The 26901-nt window shown below is 41.5% G+C and overlaps 1 protein-coding gene across 1 annotated transcript; it reads left to right on the top strand.

The window, feature by feature from the left end:
* Nucleotides 1-1485: 1485 nt before the first annotated feature.
* SMIM13 (small integral membrane protein 13) lies at nt 1486-24551 on the top strand. The gene is made up of 2 exons (XM_016204161.2): nt 1486-1571; nt 23192-24551. Exons 1-2 carry the CDS (start codon nt 1496-1498, stop codon nt 23377-23379), a joined length of 264 nt encoding a protein of 87 aa, XP_016059647.2. The 5' UTR covers nt 1486-1495; the 3' UTR covers nt 23380-24551.
* The last annotated feature ends 2350 nt before the right edge of the window (nt 24552-26901 follow it).

Below are 26901 nucleotides of genomic sequence, written 5' to 3'. Positions count from 1 at the left end.
GTGTCAGGAATACAGCTCACAGAGTAAGGCAGCTGGGTATGGTCAGGATATATTTATTAAGTCAAGGGACTGTTGCATAGATTCTGTTTGCTTGTTTTTGGAGAGAGGTCAGGATAAGGGAATGTGTAGAATGGAGAGGTATTGCAGGGAGCAAGGGTCATAGAAAACGTGAAGCCTGTACCTGGTTCTGTCTAAAAGTGGGCTGCACATTTACTCTCTCCTTTTGGGGGCACCTCTTTAACGAATGAACGCAATCTGGCGGAATTGCGGGCTTTCCATTTCAGGTAGAGAGAGAGTACTTGCGATTATTAGTGTCCTGTTTCACAAGGGTTTGTTCAAGCCAGTGCAGCAAAATCTTCAGTTGTGGGTCATCTGTCGCTTGGTCTCAAGGGAGCAGCATGTATTAAACTGACAACCGAGGTGAACTCAGGGCAAAGCAGATGTCCTTAAGGCCACCGCGGACCATTTCTGAAATACGTTACCTTTGCAAACACACAACATCTGCTACAGGGAGAAAAGGGAGGTTCCGTGCCTCCGGCCAGTTTCTCTGGCAGAAATGTGGGTACTTCCTCAAATGTCCCAAGCGTACAACCTTCGCCCCCAGCTATAGAACTAGGTTCACAGGCAAACAATGTTTCAGGCAGCTGCCACCCCCTTCTCTCCCCTCCGTGCTTAGTCAATCATGGTTTCCAACAAAACGGCTTTGTACGCGGAGCAATGGTTGAGCTCAGCCTGGCGCTTTGGCACAGCCAGCCGCGCGGGCTCTGGGAACACAACACCCGCAGTCGGCGGACAGAGGTTGTGGTTAGAGAAATCCAAAGGCAGAGGGGGAGAGGGAGAAACAAGCAAAGCTGCCGAGTCGGTGGTGCATTCTGGGACTTGTAGTCCCTGTGCGGCAGCCTTCCCCAGCGTCCACGGTGTTCTGGACTCCATCTCCCACCAGCCCCCGCGCCGCGGAGGAGGAGAGGGGTGGGGACTCTAGGAGATGAGCTCCCGCAGGGGGAGGGCGCCTGGGGCTGAGAAGCAGCCGTAGCGGCTGCCAGGAGACTTTATCTGCGGTTCCTTAGGGCCGAGGGAACCCTCGGGAGGGCACGACGAGGGCCGCGTGATCGCCGCGCGTCCCGGTGCCTGCCCTCTCTCCTGTCCACAGGCGCGTGGTGTCCGCCATGGAAGCGCATCCGGTCGCCGCCGGGGTCTCCCGGCGCCGCGTCCCGGGCTCCCGAGAGCGATGAGGGGGTAGGGGCGCCCGGCACGCCTCTGCCCGCGCCCCGCCCGCGTGGGCGTGAAGAAGGGTCGGTCGGGTTGGCCCGCCGGCCGCGGTGTCTGCCCCGCGCCGCCCCGCCCCCTGGGGGCGCCCGCCTCCCATGCCGCCCCGGCGCCGCGCAGCGCCCGGTGCCCGCAGTTGAAGCCCCGGACCCGCTGGCCGCCCCGCCCGCGCCCACCGCCCGCGTCTCCGAGCCGGCCTCCCCCACCCCCACTCCACCCCACCCCCAGGATGTGGCACAACGTCGGGCTGACCCTGCTGGTGTTCGTGGCCACGCTGCTGATCGTCCTGCTGCTGATGGTGTGCGGTGAGTGGGGCATCCGCCGTGGGGCAGTTGCACGCTGCGGTGCACATGCCAGCTCGCCTCGTGTTGCTGACTTGCTTGTTCAGTCTGGTTAAAAAAAAAAAAAAAAAAAATGAAGGCGTGGATGGGCAAGTGCCTTAAAATCATCCGTTGTCCGGTTACCTCTGAGGAGTGAGCTCAGAGGAGATGTGCCCCTGCCCCATGACAGCCCCCTGGCATCCTGGAGGGGGAGAGAGAACGGGACCCAGGGCTGGGCATCTTCACGCGGGGTTAAACCAGATATTGCTTCACCGGCCGCGTCTGCTCTCGATTGCCGTTCTTACCACCGTCTGCCCAGATTTTAACCTTGGCCTGTATTCGAAGGTGAAGTGATTGGTTACTCCTTTTTCTTTCTTTCTTTTTTTTTTTTTTTTGCAGATTCTGACCCTGCAAGATAATGAGAGGGTTTCACTACCTTCATTTAGTCAGGACTAGGCTCGGGGTTGGGTTTGAAGCACAGGTGAAATTGTTTGTTTACTTGGAGTTCAGGCTTAAACTAAATTCCAAATAGAATTGTTGAGACTAGGCAGAACTTAAAAAACACGGACTATATTAGACTTCTAGGGTCAGGTAACCCAACTCTTGAGTTCTGTAATAATGGTGCTATTTTGTTTGCTCTGGGTTTTTTCCTTCTTGGAATGAGAGGACATAAAACTTTCTTCTCAAGGTACTATTAGCTCAATTTTAGATCTTCTTGGTTTCTTTATACACAGTAACTGATAACCACAAGTCTGATAGAAGAGAGGCTCAGCAGCTGAAAATTTGGGAAGTATTTCGAACCAGACGTCAGTGAGTTTATTTTTTCATAATTGCAGTATTGAAGTGTATGGGTTCAGGTTAGTGCAATAATTGGTCAGAATTCAAAATAAATACTATAGAGCGTATTCATTTACATGGTTAATGTACTCACTACCAGAGTTCAGTTTGGAGAAGATATGTGTCTGTGCATATGCATATATATGTATTTATATTTATATACTTGGATACATATTTTTAATTTTCTTGCTTTATTGAGGCACCAGAGTAAAGCTTCTAACTTACAGCCTTTCTTTTCTGATGATAAAACAATTGAAAAGACTTTCTCAGTTTCCTGCTTTTGATGTCAGGATTTTGTGATTTGTTTGGCTATGAGGAAAGAGGAAAGCATATGCTTTCTTTTCTATTTGAAGATGCAAGCTACCTGGAGATGGCAGTGTAACATGTAGACCGTGTGACATGTGACAAACTTGCCTTTGGGACATCAAAGTTCCTAATTGCTACAAATATCAGACTTGCTCTTGAGAATGGTGAGTAAGCCAGGACAAGCGAAATAGGGAAATGGAAACTGATAGTTAAAAAAATCTAGATGCCAAGAAGTTTTGCAGCCATCTGGTAAATCCTATCTTTCCTGAACCAAGGACACTTCTCCTCCCCAGCCAGAGGGTAAATAGCTTAAATCAACCCTACTCAGGAAGACAGCAGAAATCCAATTAGTGCCATTTGCCAACCATACCCAAGGACAGATGAAGTTAAGAGGGTAAATCTAATTTTGATACATTAGCATAAAGCTGATGAATATTCTATTGAGATCCTCTCCTAAGACCTCCTATAAATGCCCAGCCTTTAAAACCCCTCAAAACGTAGGTCCAAAGCATGCTCTCCCTCCCAGGACCACCCCTAGCCTTTCTCCTCCCCCTCTTCTTTCTCCACAGGCAGGCAGTCATCTCCTGAACTCTAAGGGACCCCATGAGGCTTGCAACTAGGCAGGAATGGGCAGTGGCAGTTCATCCCAGGCAAGCCCCCTGAACCTGTCCCCAAGGCCCCCTTTTCTCAGACTTCTTAGCGAGTCAGAGTAGCCTGGCCTAGCCTCAGTTCCCCAGCCCTTTCTTGCTTCATTGTCCCCACCTTTAATAAACGTCCTCTAAAATTCACATCACCTGGACTCATGCTGTGAAATTTCTTCTGCACGAAGTCAAGAAGTCACACACTACTGGCTGGCCCTAGGCAGACCTGCTCAGAGCCAGGTCCCCTTTCCGGTAACACTCTCAGCTCAGTAGCTGTTTGGCTTTAATTTTACTCAGTTTTCCTAAAGTGCCATGTCTGGTTTCGGAAAATGTTATGGAATGAGAGGTGAGGTGTAGTAAGTAACAGAACACCTTATTTTGATTAGAATGGTCAAGAACTAATAATGTTATGGAGAAGTAATCCAAGTACTTTTCGTTGGGAGAGCTAATGATGGGGTATCAGGGTAGCTTCATGTTTTGACTAGGGTGGGCCTGGGGCTTGGGGAGAGGACGGAAGGGTCCACCCTGGCTTGAGGGAGAAACCAAGGCATTGTATTAGTTTGCTAGGACTGCCATAACAAAATACCACAGACATTAAGCAACAGAAATTTATTTTCTCACAGTTCTGGAGGCCAGAAATCTGAGATCAAGGTATCAGAAGGGTTATTTCTTCTGAGGCCTCTCTCCTTGGCTTATAGATAGATGGCTGCCTTCTCCCTGTGTCTTCACAAGGTGTTTTTTCTGTGTGTCTGTGTCCTAATCTTTTCTAATAAGGACACCAGTTACATTGGATTAGGCTCCCACCCTTATGAATTCATTTAACCTTAACTCTTTAAACGTCCTGTCTCCATATACAGTTGACACTGGGGGTTAGAAATCTATAACACAGGTCTGCCCCATGGAAATCATAGCCAGTTTATTTTAGAACTCTGACTGGGCTCTTTTCACACAGTGAATTGATTTTCAAATTTCAGATTCCCAGGGAGGTTTTCCTTCTGTCTATATTGGTTGTGTCTACTTTGTCAGTCTCTCATTCATTCCAAAATGTTTTCCACTCCCACCATTCACTGAGGCTGCCCTTGTCAAGGTCAGTAACAAATGGTTTCCATATTGCCAAGTCTGTGGTCACTTATTAGTCCCAATTGTACTCAACCGCTTATACAAGTGAGCATTCTTTCCATGAAGCATTTCTCTTGGCTTTTGTACACATACTTTCATGGTGTTCTTCCTACCATTGTGGCTAATTATTTGTCTTTTTCTGGCTTCTCATCCCCTAGAATTTCTTAATTTTTTTAAAAATCACAGTTTACAATAGGAAATACATTTTACATTGTTTCCAGTACATTCATAAGTATATAAATTGCATATATCAATCAATTAACATATACATCTATATACTTATCTATGAAATAAAAATTCTATGGAATAGTGCTTGCCCTCAGTCCATGAGATGCATGCTATTTTCTATTATATTTCTATAATTTACTATGTTATAATGCAAATATATATTTCTGTTTTCAGTTTCTTTCCTTTAATTCTCTATATGATATTTATCTAGTCCTAGAGACTCAAATATTAACCAACTAACTAATGACTAAAATTGATATATCCAGGCTTCATTTCTCTCCTCCCTCCCAGGCATGTGCATCAAACTTTTTTTCCTTAAAGAAATTTTTAAAGTATTGATTTGAAAGAGAGAGAAGGAGAGAGAAACATTGACTTGTTCTGCTTGCTTATGCACTCTTTGGTTGCTTCTTGCATGTGCCCTGACGGGGCATCAAACCCACAACCTTGGCGTATTGGGATGACGTTTTAACCAACTGAGCTGCCTGTCCAGGAAAGCTTTTTTTCTTAATATCCCCACTTGGAGACCTAATAAGTAACTCAAATGAGTACAGATGGTCCCTAATTTATAATAGCTCAATTTAGGATTTTTTTTACTTTCTGCATTTGCGATGGTGCAAAGGCCATATGTATTCAGTAGAGACTATACTTCAGATTTTGGATTTTTATCTTTCCCTGGGCTAGCAGTATATAGTTGGATACTTTTAGAAGTTCAGCAGCACAGTGAGCTGCAGTTCCCAGTCAGCCACAAGAGCATGAGGGTAAACAGTTGATCACCAGGGTAAATCACTGGTACTCTAAAAGTGTACTGTGCTGCGTTTTTTGGATATTGTATTTTGGCATCCCATCATGTCTACAAAATGTCCATCTGTGTCTCCTGCCACTGGAGAAGAGGAAGGCAATTACCCTTGATCACATTTAAGGTGGGCCGGGCTAAGCTGTGATATTCGGTAGGTTAACTTAATTAAATGCATTTTCAACTTACAATGGTTTTTTTTTTTTTTTTGGACATAAGCCCATTGTAAGTCGAGGAGCATCTGTACATCTAAAAACAAAACTCTTGATTTATACCACCTGTTCGTCCTTTCCATCTCAGATGTTACCAGCAGCCAAGGACTTGGGTGTCATCCTTGGTTTTGCCGTTGCTTTGCTTTCCAACCATCTTCCCTTACAAATAACCACTCCATCTGGAAGTCCAATTTTATCTCTTTAAAAAATCTGAAATATGTTCTCTTCATGCCTACCAACATCTTCATTTTTGGCTTGTCTTAGTTTCCTAATTAGTGTTTTTTCATTCCCTCTTTTCTTTATAATCTACTTTTCACATACTGGTCAGACTATTTTCCCCGAAAATGTTTTCTCAAAAGTTTTGAACAAAAGAAGTAAAGTTTAAAAGTCAGTAGTGCTAGCTCTGGCCAGGTAGCTCAGGTGGTTAGAGCATCGTCCTGATATGCCAAAGTTTTGGGTTTGATCTCTGGTCAGGACACATACAAGAATCAACCAATGACTGCATGAATAAGTGGAACAAATTGATATGTGTTTCTTTCTCTCCTCTCTCTCTCTCTCTCTTCCTCCCTCCCTTTCTCTAAAAATCAATAAAATAAAAAAATTTTAAAAGTCATTAGTGTTACCAGAAAGGGGACCTGACCCCTGAGCAGGTATGCCTAGGGCCAGCCAGTAGTGTGTGGTTTCTTGACTTTGTGCAGGAAAAATTTCACAACACAAGTCCAGGTTAATTTCAGAGGACATTTATTAAAGGTGGGGACAATGAAACAAGAAAGGGCTGGGGAGATGAGCCTACGCTGGGCTGCTTTGTCTCACTAAGAAGTCACAGACCCCAGGCTGGCATGGTTCAGTGGTTGAGTGTCGATCTATGAACCAGAAGGTCATGGTTTGATTCCTGGTCAGGGCACATGCCTGGGTTTGGGGCTCCATCCCCAGTGGGGAGCCTGCAGGAGGTGGCCAATCAGTGACTCTCTCATCATTGATGTTTCTCTCCCTTTCCCTTCCTCTCTCTGAAATCAATAAACATTTAAAAAAAAAGTCAGAGAAAAGGGGACCTTGGGGACAGACTCGGGGTTTGCCTGTGATGAACTGTCACTGCCCATTGCTGCTCTGGTTGCAAGCCTCATGGGGTCCCTTAGAGTTTAGGAGATGCATGCCTGTGGGGAAAGAAGTGGGGAGGGTGCGGGCTTGCTCCTAGGAGGGAGAACATGTGCTGGGCCCCTGTTTTGAGGGGTTTAAAGGCTGGGTATTTATGGGAGGTCTTAGGGGAGGATTTCAATAAAATATTCATCAGCTTTCTGCGGAGGTACCAAAATGAAATTTATTCTCTTAACTTCATCTGTCCTTGGGTGTGGTTGGCAAATGACACTAATTGACTATGTCTCAGTTTCCCTATTTTGCTTGTCCTGGCTTACTAGCCTGTCTCAATAGTACTAAAATACATAAAAAAGCGGTTCCCTTCAACTCTCAGTTTCACTGTTTCCCCTAGTTATTTACTTTCATATTCCTAAATAATAATTTATTCATATCTATCTCTTGATTTTTTGCAGTTTTAGACATTATTTATTAGCCATGGTAGAGTCCTCATTTCTTTTTTCTGCATGCCATTAATAATGATAATTTTTGACTAACTTGATAGGATTTATATTTTGACTGTGTAGTCCCTGCTGGTCAAATAATGTAATATGACTACACTTCCTTTCTTTCATGTTCTCCTTTTTTTTTTTTTTCCTTTTAGGAACTCAAATTGTAAGGCAAAGTTTATTTAGAAAGTTGCAGAGGTAGTAAAAGGGCCCTTGGAGCTTAGGCGAAAGAGGGAGGAGAGGCCTGGGCATGCTCCAGAAAAGAGAGAGTGCACACTGGTTCCATTTTTTTTTTTTTTTGAGGTTAATAATTGCATTTTTAATTTACCTAGTATTATAATTTTGTATATACACATTATTTGTCCCCTTCCTCCAACTTCCATAATCTCTTACCCACATCCATCAATAATATTTGCCATATGTTCAAAGAAATTGTCTCTTTTCTCCCCTGCCCCTACCCTCAACTCCCTAACCCAAGACCCAAAGGCCTTCTTCCTTCTCAACAGCTTTTATTCTCAGCTACCCTTTACCCTCTCTGCTGGAAACTGTTTTCCAGATCTCATGTCACCATCTTTCTCAGTTTACATTCTTGTTTTGTTGGAGCACATTTTTTGGTAGCTTTCTAAGAAAATAATGCATGGAAAATAATTTTTTGATCTAATGCCTGCCTGAAAATGTCTTTTTATTTATTTTATTTTCTACCTTTATAATTTGAGTAGATCTCAGGTTGCAAATAATTTCATCCATGATTTAAACATATTACTCCATTGATTTCTAGCTTCCTAGGCCTGATTTTGAGAAATGTAATGCCTTCTGTTTCCTTGTCCTTATTGCTGTTCTGAAACATCATAATGATAAGCCTTGGTATTTTTTTTTCATTTTTCTGGGTCCTTCGATTCAGCTTTATTCTGCATTTCTAGGAAATTAGTTTATTATATTTTTGATAATGTTTTCCCTCTGTGTTCTTCATTCTTTCTTTTCTTTTTTAAATATATTTTTATTGATTTCAGAGAGAGGAAAGGAGAGGGAGAGAGAGAGAGACAGAAACATCAATGATGAGTCATTGGGAATCCAGCCCACAACCCGAGCATGTGCCCTGACTGGGAATCGAACCCCGATCTCCTGTATCCTAGGTCTGTGCTCAACCGCTGAGCCACGCCCAGCCGGGCTCTTCATTCTTTCTGAAACTTTCGTTGGTAGGATGTTGATTTCTTGGGCTGATTCTCGATTTTATCTTTTTAGCTTTTACTTTCTGTGTTACCTTCTTCCTCTCCCTTTCTTTTGGGAGATATTTGGGGTTTTATATTTCTTATATTTTTATTTAGCTATCCAGTTTTTAATTTTAGAGCTTGTTTTCTGATTACTTCTCATCTATAGGAGCTGTGCTTGCTTCATGTATGTAATATCTTTTCTCCATATGTATATTAGTTGTAATTGTTTTGTTGTTTTTAATAAGGTGTTTTTCTTTTCCCTGTGTTTCCTTTGTTTCTATCATGTATTTTTGTTTGCTTTGGATTCTTTTATGTGATTGGAGATTTTCTGCAAATGTCTAGTGATCTGTTCGCTTCATATTTAAGCGTGAGTTAGTAAAAGATGGTGATAATTTCTCAGTGTCAGCTTTGGGCTCACTGCAGGATGATTGGGTTTCTTTAGAGGAATCCCCAGTTCTAAGCGTCTGGAGGTCTATTCTCTGGGAATTCCATCTCTCCAGAGAGGAGTCCTCTCATTTCCCTCTTGGGTATTGTAAACTTGGCTGCCTGCGTGACAGTTCTGTAAATGGACTCTCAACCCATCCTTTTTAATTCCCTCTCCTCCCCTTTTCCCATCTCAAGTCTTTTCTATGGTTCTTGATTGAATTTTGGCTCCGATTAGTCTCTCCCTCTCCTGCCATCCAGAGTTTTGTTTCTTTTGTTTTGCTAGATCAGTTACCACTCTTAAAAATGTCACTCTCTTAACTCACAGGGAGCAGGCCTGGAGCCAATCTACCCTGTGCTGGACTATAGTGTGTGGGTTCTTCACTTTGTGGAGGAAAGACTTCACAACATGAGCCCAGGTAATTTTGAGAGTATGTTTATTAAGGCTGGGGGCAGTGAAACTAGGAAGGGCTGAGGACAGAAGCAGCAACGGGAGAGACTAGGCGGGGCTGCTTTGACTCTCTAGAAATGTTTTAAGAAAGAAGTGAGCCAAGGTAGGTCTGCTGTCAGCTCGCTGGAAAGTCAGGAAAGAGGGGGCCTTGACCAGCTTCTGCTGCCCATTGCTCCTCTGGTCCCTTAGAGTGTAGGAGATGCGTGCCTATGGGTAAAGAAGAGAGGGGAGGGAAAGGCACCTGTGTGCTCCAGGGAGGCTTTCTGGGTCCTTTGTCTTGAGGGTTTTAAAGGCTGGGGGTTTAGAGAAGATCTTAGAGGAGGTTCTCAAAACCTATTCTCCAGTGGTTTTCCATTTCCCTCTAAATACAGTATAACTTAAATTTCTTAGTGGCCTACAAGGATCTTTGTGATGTAACTCTCTCCTCCATGCGTCTTTCCTTTCTCCTTCCTATTACTCTCAACAGTCCAACAACAGCCGACCTTGTCCTTTCCTCCGTCTTCCTTTGATACCTTCACATGGTCTGTTCCTCTTCATTCAGGTTTTCACATCAACTGACCACCTAGGTAGTTCATCCAGTCACTCTATTTCATTTAACCTTAGTTTTCAAAGCACTTAGCACTCTCTGAAATAAGCTATTTCATTTGTATGTTTCCCCAGTTTTATATTTTAATTCTCATCAATTTTTACTCTTGTATCTAATGGCTTTTTTGAGTCCTAAGAAATAATTACCTCAAAGTCACAAAGATTTTTCTCCTACAGTTTTTTCTAGGAGTTTTATATTTTAGGTTTTACTTATAGGTCTGCAATCTATTGTGAGGTCATTTGTGTATGGTTTGAGTTAAGGATTGGGGTTCTTTTTTTTTTACATAATGATATCCAACTGTTTTTGCATCATTTATTGAAAAAGCAATTGTTGAAAATCAATCGACTCTATATGTGTAGGTTTATTTCTGGACTATTCTATTCCATTGACCTATATATGTCTATTCTTATATCAACTGTGTAGGTTATACAGTATTATTTTATTTCAAAATATTTGGGCTATTTTATGTTCTTTGCATTTCATTATAAACTTCAGAATTAGCTTGTCAAAATTGATATCTTGACTCTCTAGGTCAAGTTGGAGAGAATTGACATCTTAATGTTGAGGTCCATGACCATATTATATCTCCATTTTTTTAAGGACTTTAATAACTTAGCAATATTTTGATATGTAGTTTAGTTCTTACACTAATTTTGTCTAATTTAACTGTAAAAGTTTCATATTTTTGATGCTGTTGTGAATGGTATTCTTTTAATGTTTGCTGCTAATATGTAGAAACAAATGATTTTTGTATATTGACGGTGTATTCGGCAAAACTGCTGAATTCATTCAGATCAGTCATGCAATTCATGTATTTGTATATTGCCTTTATATCCTGCAACCTTGCCAAATTTCGCTGTTCTAGTAAGATTTGGTGGCAGGGGTGCAGGGGGAGCGAAGAGGATTCCTTTATTTTTTGTAAATTCCACAGGATTTTTTTACCCAGAGGTCATGTGAACTGTAAATGAAGATTGTTTTACCTATTCTTTTCCATTTATATGTCTTTCTGTTTTGGCCTCAGTGTACCTCCAGTACAGTTTTGAAAGGGTTAACAGATGGTCCTTAGCTCCAGTGCCAACAGGAATCCCATTTGGGAAGGAAACTTGATTCAGTGCAGAGCTCAATTGTGATTCAGCATGGTTGTGAGAGCAGCATGACTGTAGAACAGCTTGGCTGTGAGGTGGCCCTGGGGTGAGGTCCCTTCTAGAGAGACAGTTCTGCTCCACTCCACTCCAGGGGCTCAGGTTTGGGCCACCCCGCTCTGCCCTGCACCTGTCTGCTCCAGAAAGACATCCAGAAAGCAGTCTTTGACAGAAAGGGGAAAGTGAGTACCCTTGGAGCCACTTGTCTTATATAGGCAGTTCCCCACCCCTGGTACGTGATTGGTCTGTTCCCATGCAAATGAGGACTTCAAATCTTCACTGTTGGATTGGTCCAAAAGGCACTGTCCTGATTTGTCAGAACGGAGCTGCTCTGATTGGTCAGTGAAGACGTTGCTGGGGTGTGGGGCGGGGAGAGACAGCTGTGCAGCTCTGATTGGACAGGGAAGCCGCAGTCCTATAGGCTGAAACAGTTCCGGGGTCTGCCTCCTAGGGGCGGCTTATGGCAGGAACGCAAAGCGGGCGGGCGGGTCAGCGCGGGTTTCTCCCGGAAGTGAGGTTCGTGTGCGGCCGGTACCTGTGTGGAAGTAGCCGCTTGGCTGTTTTTAAAATTTAAGCGCCGTTTAGCCACCAGGAGCCCTTCTTAGTAGATACCTTACTTCTCAGGAGCCATGGGCGTGAAAACAGACTTTCCTCCCTGATCTTTCGAAGAGAAACATGTAGTTTTTTACCATTCAGTATAATAATAGCTGTAGGTGTTATTGTAGATATTCTCTATCAGGTTGAAGAAGAAGAAAGTTTCCTTCTATTACTATTTTCAGGAGATTTTTTTTAAAAATTAGGAATGGATGTTGGATTTTTTTTTTTGGTTTTTTTTAATCTTCACCTGAGGATATTTTTTTCCTTTTTTTCAGAGAGTGGAGGGAGGGAAAAGAGAGCGAAACATGGGTGTGACAGACACACACGGATGAGTCGCCGCGCACCCGAGCTCCGGCCGGCCTGCACCGAGGTCGTGCCCTTGACCGGGAATCCAGCCCGGGACCCCGACCTGGGGGCGGCGCTGACCACTGAGCCAGGCCGGCCGCGGCAGGTTTCACCTTTTCTTTTTGAGGTCCTGTGGTCCCTGTGGTTTATTTTTTCCATCACCGTTTTTCCCTTCTGTGCCCTCTCCACCTCCACTCACCTCCCCTTTTTTTTTAAAAACAGCAGTTTATCCCTCACAGTTCTGGAGGCTGGAGGACGAATCCAGGCGCCGGCCGCGGGTCGCCCCGGCGGGGGCCTCACACGTGGGGGGGCCTCACTCGGGGGGGGGCCTCGTGCTTTTCCTCTTACGCCTGTTAATATGATGAATTACATTACTTTTGAATGTTAAAGGAACCCTACATTTTTTAGAGAAATCAGTCCCCTTTGTTCACGATATATCATCCTTTTTATATATTGCAGGATTTGATTTACTACATTTTTAAGGTTTTTCTGTTTACATTCATGAGGAATATTTGTAGTTTTCTTAAAGGGAGTTTTCTGGTTTTGTTTTAAGGGTCATGCAGACCTCATTAGATGAGTTGGGAAGTGTTCCTCTCTCATTTTTTGGAAGAGTTTGCATAGAATTGGTATATTAATTTTCTATTGCTGCGTCACAAATTGCCACCGACTTAGCAGCCTGGAACAACATACAGTGATCGGCCGACAGCGCCTGTGGTCAGGAGTCTGGGCCTGGCTTGGCTGGACCCTCTGGTCCGGTCTCACAGGTCTGCAGTGGGGCGTGGCCTGCTGCTGTGGGGTTGGCGGGACTCGGCTCCTGTGCCTGCGGAACTCCTGGGGACTGGCCGCCTAAGCCAGCAGGAGGGTCCTTGTGACACCAGGAAAGGTCCTAGTCTCCGTTAAAGGCGTTCATTTAATTAATTTAGACCCACCTAGGATAACTCCCTTCTGAGAACTCACAATCAGTGATTGAGACCTTTTACATTGTATCTGCAAAATACCTTTACCTTTACCAGATAACATAACCTAATAAAGGGAATAACTGTCCTGTTACCTCTGTTGGCTTGAAGCAGGTCACAGGTGCCGCCCACGCTCAAGGGTACAGGTCACACGAGGTTTATACAAAGGCTTGACTCATTGAGGTTACTAAGGTGTGTGCCACAGTTTGTATACTTTCTTTCTTTCTAAAGTTTATCTTTAGTGTTAGAAGTACCCTGGTTGAGAACTTTTCTTTGGGGGAAGTTTTTTAACTACAAATTCAATTTTTTAAAATAGATACTGAGCTATTCTAGTTAATTATTTCTTCTTGAGTGAGCTTTTATTTTATTTTTATTTTTTAAATATATCTTTATTGATTTCAGAGAGAGGAAAGGAGAGGGAGAGAGAGAGAGAGAAACATCAATGATGAGAGAGTCATTGATCAAGCCTGCAACCAGGCATGTGCCCTGACTGGGAATCGAACCCTGATTGCCTGGATCCTAGGTCGACTCTCAACCACTGAGCCACTCCCGGCCGGGCTTGAGTGAGCTTTTATAGTTTTTGTCTTCTCTATTTAATCTGAATTATATAATTTACAGGGATAAAGTTTATAATATTCTCTTCTTTTAATATCTGTAGGATCTGTGTGGGATGTCTTTTTCATCCCTGATATTGACTACTTGTGCCATTTCTCTTTTTTTTCATGATTAATCTGGCTAGAGGCTTGTTAAATTTATTGATCTTTTCATAGAATCAAGTTTGTTTGTTTTTAATCTTCACCTGAGGATATTTTTTCCATTACTTTTCAGAGAGAGTGGAAGGGGGGAAGAGAGAGAGGGAAAGGAGAGGGGAGGGGAACACTGATGTGAGAGAGACTCATTGATTGGTTGCCTCCTGCACTTGCCCCAACTGGAGCCAGGGATCCAGCCTGCAACTGAGGTACATGCCCTTGTCCCGAACTGAACGCTGGACCTTTCATTCCTCAGAGTGTCACTCTAACCACTGAGCCAAACCAGCTAAGGCAGAATCAGCTTTGGGTGTATTGACTTTTCCCCTCCTCTATTATTTGTCATAGGCTATTTAATTGATTTATGTTCGCATTTTTATTTTCTTCTACCTTTTTTGAGTTTAATTTGTACTCTTTTTCTAGTGGAAGCTTGGATTATTTATTTTAGACATTTCTTATTTTAGAAAAAATGATCCTTATAGAAATTTCTTTCCAGGTATTGCTTTTGATTTAAAAAACTTTATTCAGTTAAAAGTAATCTTTAGTTTTCTTTGAGGTTTCTCCTTTGAACCAAGGATGATTTGGAAGTATGTTGTTTAAATTTGAATACTTCCCCCCACCCCCCATATAATTTTGTTGTCGATTTCTAGTTTAATTTTGTTATGGTCAAAACATGTATTTTGTATAATAAAATTTAAGAAAGTTTATCTTAAATTTTAATGAGGTGAATTAATAGTCTGTCTTGGTGAATGTTTTGTATATACTTAAAAAGAATGGTTGTTCTGCTGTTATTGAATGGAATGTCCTGTACATGCCAGGTTAATGTGCTTGATAAGGTTTTTCAATATTTTTGTGAAAGAGACCCAGCATTTCTATCAGCTACTATATTATACACCCTTACATTCCTGAGTAGGGTATGTTTATTTGAATATCTACTCTGCTGGTAGGGGACATAGTGGGGAACATTGATAAATCACACATTTTCCTTTCTTAAGAACCTTGTATCTTGGAGGAATGAGAGACAGTTACTAACACAGTGAAGGATGGAAGTGAGCGTGAAGTGCCAAAGCGGTCACCCAAGAGAGTACTATACTGGAGATACGATGTAGGAGAAAGGCTTAAAACAGTATGTATTGATGTTGCTTCAAACTTTCAGCAACAGTAGTGGCCTTGTGCCTGGAGCCTAGAAGAGAGTAACTGTGACTAACATTTGATGAGTGTTTATTATATGCCAGGCATTCTTTTTAGCATGTTACATGTATTAATTTTTTTTATTACCAATTGACTCTCTGAGAGTGGGTACTGTTATCTCCATGTTATAGAAGAAGAAACTGAGACACATAGATGTTAACCTTCACAAGTTGCAAGTAAGTTGTTGATAGGATTCATGACCAAGCAGTGTGGTTCCAACATGCCTCTGAGATATGAGATTATGGTGCTAATCTAGTTGACAGATAATAAGGTTTATCCGAGAATACACACCCTCTGCTATAGGCATGTAGGGTACAGCAGGTAAGTCCCTTTTAGAAAGAGGTAGCCTGGGTTTTAGTGGTTATTATTTCTCCTATCCTGCTGTCCCCCAAAGACACATATACATACCTAGAAGTTAGTCACTAACGGCCGGAGTCCAAATTAGGTTGGTCTGTTCTTATGGTAAGTCAGAGTGAACTGGTGATTCTGTCCCTTGTGTTGGTGGTCCCTCTCCCCCTCCCAACACACACTCCACTGCATATTCCTCTCTCTTTTGATGCTCTCTTGCAACCAATAATATGTAGGTAGAATGTGATGCTTCATTTTATATTATCTAACTCTCTATTTGTTTTCTCTTACAGTCATAGTATACAAGAGAATGAACTCTGAATACTTAAGTGTTACATTAAACCATTCTGTTTAACCAGACAATACAGTTCTATTTGGAACAAAGATATTCTTTATGTTCAACTTCTGACCATCCATTGCATCATTCATCATACATCCATTGTCCTCCTGCAGCATCAGCAATATCTGGATAGTTTCTTTATAGCTCCCCTTTATGTACTCTGTCCAATTACTAATACTAAGATGGCTTTTTGCTGTCTTTTCTGAGGTAGGATCTTCTCAAATAGGTGACCTGGTCAGCTATTGTTTCATCTCCTCCCCACTGGTGCTCCATTGCTGATTCTTTTACCCTTTCCTTGGCCAGTTTCTTCAGCTGGGGTCATTCCATTGGTAGCAAATGCTTTTGAACTTCTCTTGCATTTACACGCTTCCTTTTCTCTAAAAGGGACATATGACTCCTAGCCTCATCTGATCCCACCTCACCCTACCCCAACTAATTCTGCTCAAGAGGTTGAGGACCTCTTGCCATGTGAACATTCATCAAAGGTCACATTGTGTTGAGATTTTAAAGGAATTGAGGCAGATCCCAAGAAAATTGAAGGTTTTGGTTAGACTTTATCCAACAAAAGAATTACCTGCCAGCTCAGGGATTTTTAGGGGGTAACTTTTTTAGTGGAGACCATCCTCCGGGAGCCTATTACCTAATAAAAGTGGAGGAGACATCTTAACTGGAGTTCTCTCTCTAGGCTATTCTATCTACTCCCCTCCAATCTCTAAAATCACTTGCACTCTCAGGGGTAGACCCTATAGCCATGTTCACAATACGTAACCCAGGTAATGCACATTGGCCTTGGGGTTGACACTTGACCCAAGTTGGAACAGAAATTCTATTTTTTTTTTTTTTTTTAAGATATGAACTGAAAAGTCATAAAGCTGGGAAACAGCAGCTGTGTGCAACAGAAGCCTAGAAGGAAGTGAAGCAAGCTTGCTGCAGAGAAACACAGTGCTGAGAGAGGTGTCAGTTCACCAGGGCGTAGTAAGAGGGCTTCCTCCCGTGTGTTCTGTGAGACCCTTCTTAAGCTGTAAGAATGTCCATCTTTTTGGTTAACCTCAGTTAGGGTTTCTGTTGCTTGCACTAAAACCTGCTTTATTAAAGTAACAGGAGATGGACTATGTGTATGACTTTCTACTTTGTGTTTATTGTAAGATCAGTACAAGTAAAATACTGTAGGTGAATAGGTCAGAGCCCTATTAATCAGCTACGGGGAGTGTGACATTCCAGACGTATGTGAAGGGACAATTTAGTTAAATTAAATTAGAATTTGGTCGTTAAATGGTATTTCCTCACAGCAACTGTCCCAAAGTTAGCTATTATTATATTTCCATGTCAAATTAACATAGCCAGTGAGTATTTTATTGGCAGTTTTATCTGGTGCTGTACTCTCTCTCTCTCAGTTTTTTTTAAGTCATGCTTTTCCTGGTATATACCCACTGGGGTTTTAGTAATGGCTCTTTTTCCAAAATACAGGACTGGGCAAAAGTAGGTTTACAGTTATTTGTATGGAAAATAATACAATAATTAATAAATAAAACAAGAATAAACTCTCGTACTCATAACTGTAATTTGCCCCACCCTGTCCATATGTAGTGGGTAGTTCTTCCATTCAAATTGCCTGGAATTTTTAGGATTGTCCTTAGTTCAGACTGCTAACACTCTGATAAATGATCTGTTGTAGAAGCCATTAGATTGTACTGAGTCTAGGTACTGTGGTATGGAAATCCCCCTCCCCCACACCCTCCTCCCACCTCTCTCCCCCAAATTACAGCTGTGTAAGAACTTAGTCATTTTACTTGTTGAACTTCCCTCGCTATAGTGAACACCACAGCAGTCCTTATCAACACTACACTTTATCCCTTAACGTTGCATTTCCACCCTGTCATTACAGTAGGCATTGTAAAAACCATAAAAAACACACACAGTGGGTATTTGTTCTTTTTGGCTGCCCAGCAGATGAACTCCGTATGTATATTAGGGGAATTCTCTAGCACGATTTTTTTGTGGGAAACAGTGTCACAATCCACACGCTCCCCCTCCACCCTCACCCTCGCACACCTTACACCCAGGGAGAACAGGGTAAAATAAAGAAGCATACTTTTCAAGTTTGCTTATCGCCCTGTTTGGGGGTAAAAATGAAAGAGATGCGGAATCGAGTGGTTTAGCTTGTGTGGAGCGCGGTGGTGAGTGGCCTAAAGTGCTGCTCCACACTGGAGTTTCATTGGCCACCATGTTCTGAATTTTGGTTTTACCATTGAATCCCTTACATTGAAGGGATTGTTGTTGAAGTGATTTAAAAATTGGGGGGAGGGGTTGTGTTATTAAAGTTGGGAAAGAGAGTTTGTGATCTAGCTGAGTGCTCTTATATCTCCCCAAACTGACTGCTGCAGCTGTCCTCAGTTCCTTTGTTAGATTTGCATGCTGGGAGACGGCTTTCTCTTAATCGTCCCAAGGGCACTACAGTGTTTTATGGTGAGAACTCCAGTGGTGACAGCCCTTCAACATAGCTTCTTTTTAGTCAAAAGACCTTCAGTAACCTCCCTTTTCTTTGTGTTCATTTTATGCCTTGTAGCCACTTTTGCAATCTTTGATCTTTATGAGGTTAAGACTCTCATCATCGAGTTTGACTATAATTTCCCTCATAGGAAATTCACTTTCATAATCTCTATTTAGCACAGTTACTTGGACAAATGGGTTCTTTTAACTTTTTGGTTAGGGTCTCAAGACTAACCTAAGAGTTAAAGAGTTTTCCTTAGTATATGTCGACATTAATTGGCTCTATTAGTTTAAGCCACTTAATGGCTTTGGGTTATTTAAAACATTGTAAGTCTACAGTGTATTTATTATTTACTTATTTTCTGACTTGTTTTTCTCCTGATTTTTCTGATTATCAAAATGATACGTATCTGTTGTGCAAAAATTTGGTAAGTACAGAGAATTATTGAAAAAATAGTGTAGTTCCCCAAATTGATCTACAGATTCAGTACAATTGCTTTCAGAATTCTTGCTGCCTTTTTTTTTTTTTGCTTGCAGAAATTCACAACATAATTCTAAAATTCACATTGAGAAATGCACGGGACTCAGAATAGCCAGAACAGTGTTGCAAAGAACAGAGATGATGGGCTTATACTGGATTTCAAAACCTAATACAAAGCTACTATAATCAAGATGGTGTGGTACTGGCAATAAGTATACATACAGAACAATGGGATAGAAGTGAGAGTCCAGAAGTAAACTGGAACATTTACCGTCATTTGATTTTTGACAGTTTCCAAGAGAATGTAATGGGGTTGGGAAGAAGAACAGTCTTTTCAGCAAATTCTTTTGGAACAACTTAATGCAAAATAATGAATTTGGACTTCTCTCTCATATCATTGTTAACTAAAATGGATCAGAGACCTAAATGTAAGAGCTAAAACTCTTAGAAGAATGCATAGATATTCATGACAGTGGGTCCCTAGACAAGACATTGGAAACACAAGCAACCAAAGAAAATTAGATAAATTGGATTTCATCAAAGAAGAAATAATAAATTATGCTTTATTATAATTAAAATCTTTTGTACTTCAAAGGACAGTATCAAGACAATGAAAAGACAACCATAGAATGACAGAAAATATTTGCAGATCATACACTTAATAAGGGTCTAGTGTCAAGGATATATAAAGAACTCTTACAACTTAATTATAAAAGAAAAACAACCCAATTTTAAAACTAGGCAAAGGAATTGAATAGACATTTCTCTAAGGAGATAAACAAATGGCCCATAAACACATGAGAAGATGTTCAGATCTTTAGTCATTAGGGAAATGCAAATAAAAGCCACAAGGATAAACAGTTTACACCCACTAGGATGACTGTGATAAAGAAAGGTGGACAATAAAAGTCTTGGTGAGACTGTAGAGAAATTGGAACTTCACATTTTGCTGGTGGGAATGTAAAACGGTGCAGCTGCTTTGAAAAACAGCAGTTTCACGAATGGTTAAGCATAAAGTTACCGTATGACCCAGCAGAGATATATACCTAAAAGAAATGAAAACATGTAGTATAAAACCTTGTACACAAATTGTCATTGCAGCCCAAAGTGGAAACTTTGTTTTTGTAATAGCCAAAAAGTAGAAACTGGCCAAATATTCAATAATTGGTGAATGTTTAAACAAAATGTAACCTATCCATACCATGGAATAATATTCAGCAATAAAAAGGAATGAAGGTAATACATGCAAAAACATGGATGAAGAACCTTGAAGATACATGCTGAGTAACAGAATGTATTCCATTTATAGGCATGCATCAGATATCCGGGAGGTGGGGGTGGGGGTGAGGGGGGGTTGGCTCAGTGAGGCGTAACCTTTTGCTGGTGGAGGGCCCTGCCTCGATGTTGACGGCTGCTCACTGATCGGGGTGGAGGTTGCTGAAGGTTGGGGTGGCCGTGGCAATTTCTTAGGGTAACAGTGGAGTCTGCCACATCCGTTGACTCTTCCTCTCAGGTATGATTTCTCTGTAGCGTAGGTGCTGTTGGACAGCATTTTGCCCACAGTAGATCTTTCAAGATTCCAGTCAGTCCTCCCAGAGGTGCTGCAGCCTTATCACCCGCGTTCACGTGATAGCCTGAATCCGTGCTGTCATTTCAGCAGTCTTCACAGCGTCTTCGCCAGTAGATTTCATCTCCAGAAGCGCTTACTGTGTTCGTTCATTCAAGTGTCATCTCGACACTGCAGCAGTTCAGTCACATCACCCGGCTCCGCTTCCAACGCGCTCTTGCGTTTTTCACCACGTTTGCAGTTAGTTTCTCCCTCCACTGAGGCCTGAACCCCTCACAGTCACCCACAGGGTTGAAACCAACCTCCAGACTCCTGCAAGGTTGGTGGTTTACCCTCTTCCCGTGAATCACGAAGATTCTTCGTGGCATCTAGAAGGTGGATCCTTTCCAGAGCGTTTTCAATTTCCTTTGTCCAGACCCGTCATAGGAATCACCGTCTATGGCGGCTGTAGCCTTACAAGTGTGTTTCTTAAATAACTAAACTTGAAAGTCAGAATTCCTCCTTGATCTGTGGGCTGCAGGATGGATTAGTTAGCAGGCGAAACAACATTAATCTTGTGGGCATCTCCTTCCCAGTTCTTGGATGACCAGGTGCATTGGCAACGAGTAGTAATATTTTGAAAGGGATCTTTTTTCTGAGCAGGGCTCAGCAGTGGGCTTGAAATGTTCAGAACACCAGGCCGCTGACACGTGCTTTGTCACCAGGGAGGCTCTCCTGCTTGCTTCCTCCTGTGCTCTCCGCAGAAGCACTTTTCCTTCCCTTCAAGAGTCATCACTGTGCGTTCACAGCTGGGCTGACTGGTGCAAGAGGCCCAGCTTTGCTTGTCTCGGCCTCCGCACTAAGCTTAATCATTTTAAGCTTCTGATTTAAAGTGAGAGGTGTACAACTCTTCTTTTCACTTGAACACACAGAGGCCACTGTAGGATTACTAATTGGCCTAATTTCAGTATCGTTGTGTCTTAGCAAATAGGGAGGCCCTAGAGAGGGAGAGAGATGGGAAACAGCTGGTTCCTGAAGCAGTTTGAACATGTATTTATCAAGTTTGCCATCTTATATGGGCGTGGTTCGTGATTCCCCAAAACAATTACAATAGTAACATCAAAGATCACTGATTACAGATCACCATGACAAATATATTAATGATCGAAGAGTCTCAACTATTGCGAGAATTACCACAGTGTGACTCGGAGACACAAAGTGAGCAAATACTATTGGAAAGTGGCACCAATACACTCGATGCAGGGTTGCCACACACCTTCAATCTGTAAAAAGTGTAATATCTGCAAAGCATAGTAAAGGAAGGTATGCCTGTGTATGGCATGCTCAGAACAGGCAAATCCACAGGGGTAGGAAAGTAGATTAGCGGGTGCCAGGGCTGGGGGAAGGAGGAAATAGGGAGTAACTGCTGGGTTTCTTTTGGGTTTGAAAAGACTTTGGAGTGAGAAAATGGTGATGTTGCACCGCCTTGTGCATATGCTCCAAGCTACTGAATTGTGCACTTAAAAGGGGCATACTTAACTGTGTGTGACAAGCCGTAAAGTATGCCCCTTTTAAGTGCACAATTTAAAAATACTGTTTTACAAAGTTAGGTGCCTTACCTAAACGTGTAGTTGACCAAAATATGTTTGTGGTGGCTCAGCATACAGCACTCAGGCTTAAAGGAATGCAGAAACTCGAGAGATGGGTTAAATCTCTCAAGTTAGTCTTTTAGTACTGAGGAGTTTGTGTTAATTCTTTTTATTTTCCCCCCAGAGATTGTAAGAAAAAAACAAGTAAAATTAGAAACTTCTTAAAGTTAGCCATTCTTCTTGATCTGGTATAATGCTGGGGTTAGAGAAATTGTTCGGATTTTGTTTTCATAAAATGCTAGTTAACAGAATATGCTATGGTCTGTTGCTTTTCTGTGAAACTAGAGAGTTTAAAGTAAAGAAGACATGCTGACTTGAAAAACTTTGTTACAGTGGTTAATTTTATTTAAATAATACTCTTACATTAGAGCAACCCGTCATGCACTTGGAGGTTTTATCCAGTGGCTCCTTTGTTGTTTCCTTATTAGCAGGCTTCTAACACTCAGTAAACTTAAAACTGTGCACAAACAAGCAACACTTGATTGGTAAATTTTAAAGGAGAGTTATTCAAACTTTTTGATAACTTTGACATGAAAATACTATATATTTTTAGAATCTTGAACTTAAGGAACCTGGCTTGTTTTTTCATCACGTAATTAAAGAAAATTTATTATTCTAGAAACTTATGAATAGCTTTGTCCTAATGAGAAGTTTTCACCATAGTGCAATTTATTCTTTTGTATTCTTGGTTTTTTAGTCCTAATCCAAGGACACACTTATTGATTTTAGAGAGGGGGGCTGTGAAAGGCGGGGGAGGGAGGGAGGGAGGAGGAGAGAGAGGAGGAGAGGGAAGAGGAGGGAGAGGGAGGGGAAGGGAGGGGGAGGGAGGGAGAGAGGGAGAGAGGGAGATTGATTGGTTGCCCCCAGTACACACCTCTGCTGGGGAGGAGCCTGAAACCTTTTGGTGCCTGGGGTGACGCTCCAGCCCCACTGAACCACTCTGACCAGGGCTGTTTCTTTTGTATTCTTATTGAAGAAAAAGCTTGCTTTTTTAAATTAACATTGAGATATGACTTTCCAAGTAAATAGCAAAGTATATTATTTCTTCCCAAGAAAAAGGTCTCAGGTTTTTTTATTTTAATGTAATAAACACTTTTACTTAGGTATCATAAGCTCATTATAATTTTAATGTAGATGGTCCAAGCTTGGATTCTAAGTTCTGTGAAGGTTGAAACTGTTTTTGCCACCCCTTTATAAATCCAGAGTTTATCCTTATGCCTTGTCCATAATAAATGCTTAGAAAGTATTTGTTATATAAATATATATTTGTAATCACGTATATATTTTTATTATACATATTGTTTTGTAATATACTCCGCACAGTTAACTGCAATGTTGTCAGTTGTGAACATTGTGTAATAATAATATTGTTTTTGTCTGTCTGTAGGTTGGTATTTTGTATGGCACCTTTTTTTATCGAAATTCAAGTTTCTGCGTGAACTGGTGGGAGACACTGGATCCCAGGAGGGAGATCACGAGCCTTCAGGGTCTGAAACAGAGGAGGACACCTCCTCGTCTCCACACAGGATCAGGTCTGCTCGCCAAAGGAGGGCGCCTGCTGACGAAGGCCACTGACCCTGCCACCGTCCGGTGTTAGTGGGTGAAGAAAGGCAGTGGGAGCCTCTGTCTCGAATGACTTGGCTTTGCATTTGCTAAAATGTTGGACAGCATTTGTACTTGGATTTCAAGTCCAATTCAAAAAAAGATTTACATGTAAGCCATATGAAAATAAAGGGAATTTAAACCAAATTGGACCATTGCAAATTTTATCTTAAAGATAATCTTCTGCTTTACTAGCATTTACTTATATACTTATTCCTTGGCTCTTGGGCTTATATTTTTTGCACTTGTGTGAATCTGTTAAACATTACAGGATTGAAAACTGTATTTTATTAGTTCTATAATGTACTCCCCCCCCATTTTAATTTTCCTGAAATTGGGATGCATCTCACCATGACTGTCAACCAGGCGGTAGTTGATGTCATTATCCTAGCCTGTGCGTGTGTGAGCTCACAGCTTGCCATAGCGTCATCACTGTGTCATTGATGTCAAATGTGTCAGGATTAATTGGCATTTAAAAATGTCTTCTGAAAGATTACACTGTGGTTCAGCACGGAAACAAGGTGGCTGTCTAAGCGGGAAAGCATAGCAGCAGAGCAAGGGGCGTGCTGCTGATGCCAGCTCAGCAAGTGGGCGTCGCTGGAGGAATGACCGCAATTCCATATTTTCTTGTAAAGCAACAAAATGCTTTACAGGTCCTCAGGAGGGAAGATACCCACAAGTAGATGAAGCTGTACTACGTTTTGTCACTGACACATGCAAAGGATTGCCTGTCACAAGCTAAGTGATGCAGTGAAGGCAGACAAATTGCCAAACCCTTGGAATAAATGAAACATAACTCAAAGCAACGAGGCTTGTGCGATCAATTTGTGTGTCCAGCAGGGCCATCGTCAAGGTGTCAAACATGTCTGTCCACAGCCTCCTGCTGACAGTAAGCAGAGACTTTCAGGAAACGCTGTGTCACCGGTGCTCTTGATGACACCAAGGGAGCCATGTGTAGAGAATGCAGCTACCGGGGCCTAATGTAATAAGTGTCCGAAGAGTTGCACTTGGAGTATGAAGTTATGGCTATAACTTAACCAGTTTCTTTCATAACAGTTGTGTATGCACAAGACTGATGAAAATCTGTTTAACTCGAAAAGCTCTGTTTCCTTAAATCTAAAATAAACCTTCTAAATGATACGAAATCGTTGTCAGAGTTTAATTGCCTGCTTTTTCCTTAGTGATACCTATGGTGCATCTTACAAGTGATGGTGTCTTAGCTTAAATAAAAAATAGTTTGTAAATTTATTTTTTCCTAGGATAGCAATTATTGCTAACTTCATTCTGACACTTGCCATGTTGTTAAAAAAGCTGTCCTCTATGAGACATTGTTTTTGGCAACCCGTTGAAGTCTTTAGAGTAGTAACTTTGGAATCTGAGAGCTGTCTTCTACTTTAGGAAGACAGGATTAATCACTCCCTTGGTACGGGAGGGCTTCATGCTCAAGGCATGTGCTGTGGAGAAAATACTTCATAAACAGCAATTCAGTGTCCAGGTCTCGGGGAGAGGGGACTGAGAAGAAATAGAGGGTGGAGGGAAATGCCCGCCTCACTGTAAAGTGACTCTTGCCAGGTCCGCGTGTTTGTCTTCGCTGAACTTTGGACCGAGTGTTTACTGGGGAAGAGGGACTAAAGAGCCTTCCTGTTGACTGTTACCTGCTTTGTACAAGACTGAATTGCAAAGCCAACTTACTTCATTAATTCAAGTTCCTTTTCTGTGTTTAACCTTTGTTTCTGAAGAACTAGCCATCACAGAATGTCACCTCTGTTTTACGATGGTGTGTGATTATGTTTTGTACCTCATACGTCCTCCTGACAGTTTTGTTAGTTAATAGGTCACTTGCTCTGCCCAAGCGGTATTCCTGGTGCACACTTCCGCTGGCGTTGTAGCCGCTGTATATACGGAAAGGGAATTTACAGAGCATAACTTCAATTTTAGATATTTGCTACGGGAAGATCCCCAGCAGCTGAGAGTGGGGCACAGTGTTTCTGTCTTCATTTCCTTCTTGGATGCAATTTTCTATTTTTATGTGACTGTAGGAATTAAAAAAAGCAGTGACACAAGTTTCAAGCATTAATTTTAGTGCTTCCTACTAGCTAAATAGCACATTAAATAATCATCAGTTAGGGGAGAAAAAGCCTAAAAATCTTAATACTGGCAGAATTAAATTAGATCTTTCGTAGTCTAGTATTTTGAACTGTGGATTCTGCTTTATAGTGGATAGCTTGTCTAGATAGTAATAGTTGCTGACACACTTTAAGTAGCTGGTGAGCTTCCATATTGTATCAGTATTAAAGACTGATGGCCGATGTAACCCCCCAAAACCTACAAGTGTCATCCACAAATTAAACAAATTAATCCATGTAAAGGTATATATATTGGTATTATTTATTAATATTTATGCTTCAAGAATGTCTTTTTAAATAGAATTTTAAGAAATGTTCTGCTTTACTTACTTGGGGAATATACTCAAAAGCACAATAACAGCTCACACCCTACCATGTTTTAACTCTTAGGAGAGTTAAAAGAAATTGCTGATGCCAATACGAAGGTCCCGCACACTAATTCCTGTGTTTAAAACCTTTCTTCCCTCTGTACTCCTCTGCCCGCAGTGCACTCACTATACTACATATTTCTAAGGCCGCTAAAAGAGGCAAAAGAAATAGTTGTTAACACAATTATTTGTGTGTTGTAGTGTTTCTGGGTTTTCCCCCGTTTTAGAGCTTTTGTAGCTGAACTTAGCAGAACTTCATAAGGACATTTTCAGTTTCTCAGTAGGAGATGGACTAGCCTGTGGTTAATTTTAAAGTTCAGAAGGTTCTGAGCATTAAAAACACATACAAGTATTAGTTGTGTCTAAATACTCATTAACTGATGCAGATCAAATATGATCTCTTTTGAGGAGTAATTCTAACATCGAGGGCTAAGAGTTTGTTTTCATTTCTTAACCAACTATTCCCAAGCCTTTAAGCTCTTGCCTCTGAAACGCTTGTGAAAATTGCCGGTATCTAGTGATTGGTAGCATTACTCTGACTTAAATGCCAAAAAACACTAAATATTTGTGTAGTATTGTTAAATGAGGTTTTTCATATTTACATCAAGTTAAAATAGAATTCATCCAGTGGATTTTGTAGTATTGTTTTCATGGTGGAAACATATATGTTACTTGGTGGAGAGCCAGTTCACACTGACCAATTTCTTTAGATAATAGGTTTAAAAACTGCTTCAAACTTATTTTATTGAAAGTTGGGAATGTATTAAATAATGGTTTCACAAATATGGCATTTTAAACCAAAACGTGTTAATGGTTTGAAAGTAGTGCATTTTTACTTGTAAAAGCAACCTTTTTTTGAAATGATTTTAAGTCAATGATGCAGTATTTTTTGAAGTCAGTTTTTCTGAAAAGTTATGTTTTAATGTAACATGTAACCACTGTAACTTTAGATTTTAACCATAAACTTTTATATTTGAAGGTGACTTTAAAAAGCCAATGAA

The sequence above is a fragment of the Miniopterus natalensis genome, chromosome 9 (genome assembly GCF_054644295.1).
Source record: "Miniopterus natalensis isolate mMinNat1 chromosome 9, mMinNat1.hap1, whole genome shotgun sequence".
Lineage (NCBI taxonomy): Eukaryota > Metazoa > Chordata > Mammalia > Chiroptera > Miniopteridae > Miniopterus > Miniopterus natalensis.
The sequence above is the reverse complement of the archived record's forward strand: the minus strand, read 5'-3'. Positions and strand labels throughout refer to the sequence as shown.

Coding starts and splice junctions, on each gene's coding strand:
- SMIM13 (XM_016204161.2), top strand. CDS start 1,496: ATGTGGCACAACGTCGGGCTGACCCTGCTGGTGTTCGTGGCCACGCTG. Junction 1,572..23,191: donor CCTGCTGCTGATGGTGTGCG/GTGAGTGGGGCA, acceptor GTCTGTCTGTAG/GTTGGTATTTTGTATGGCAC.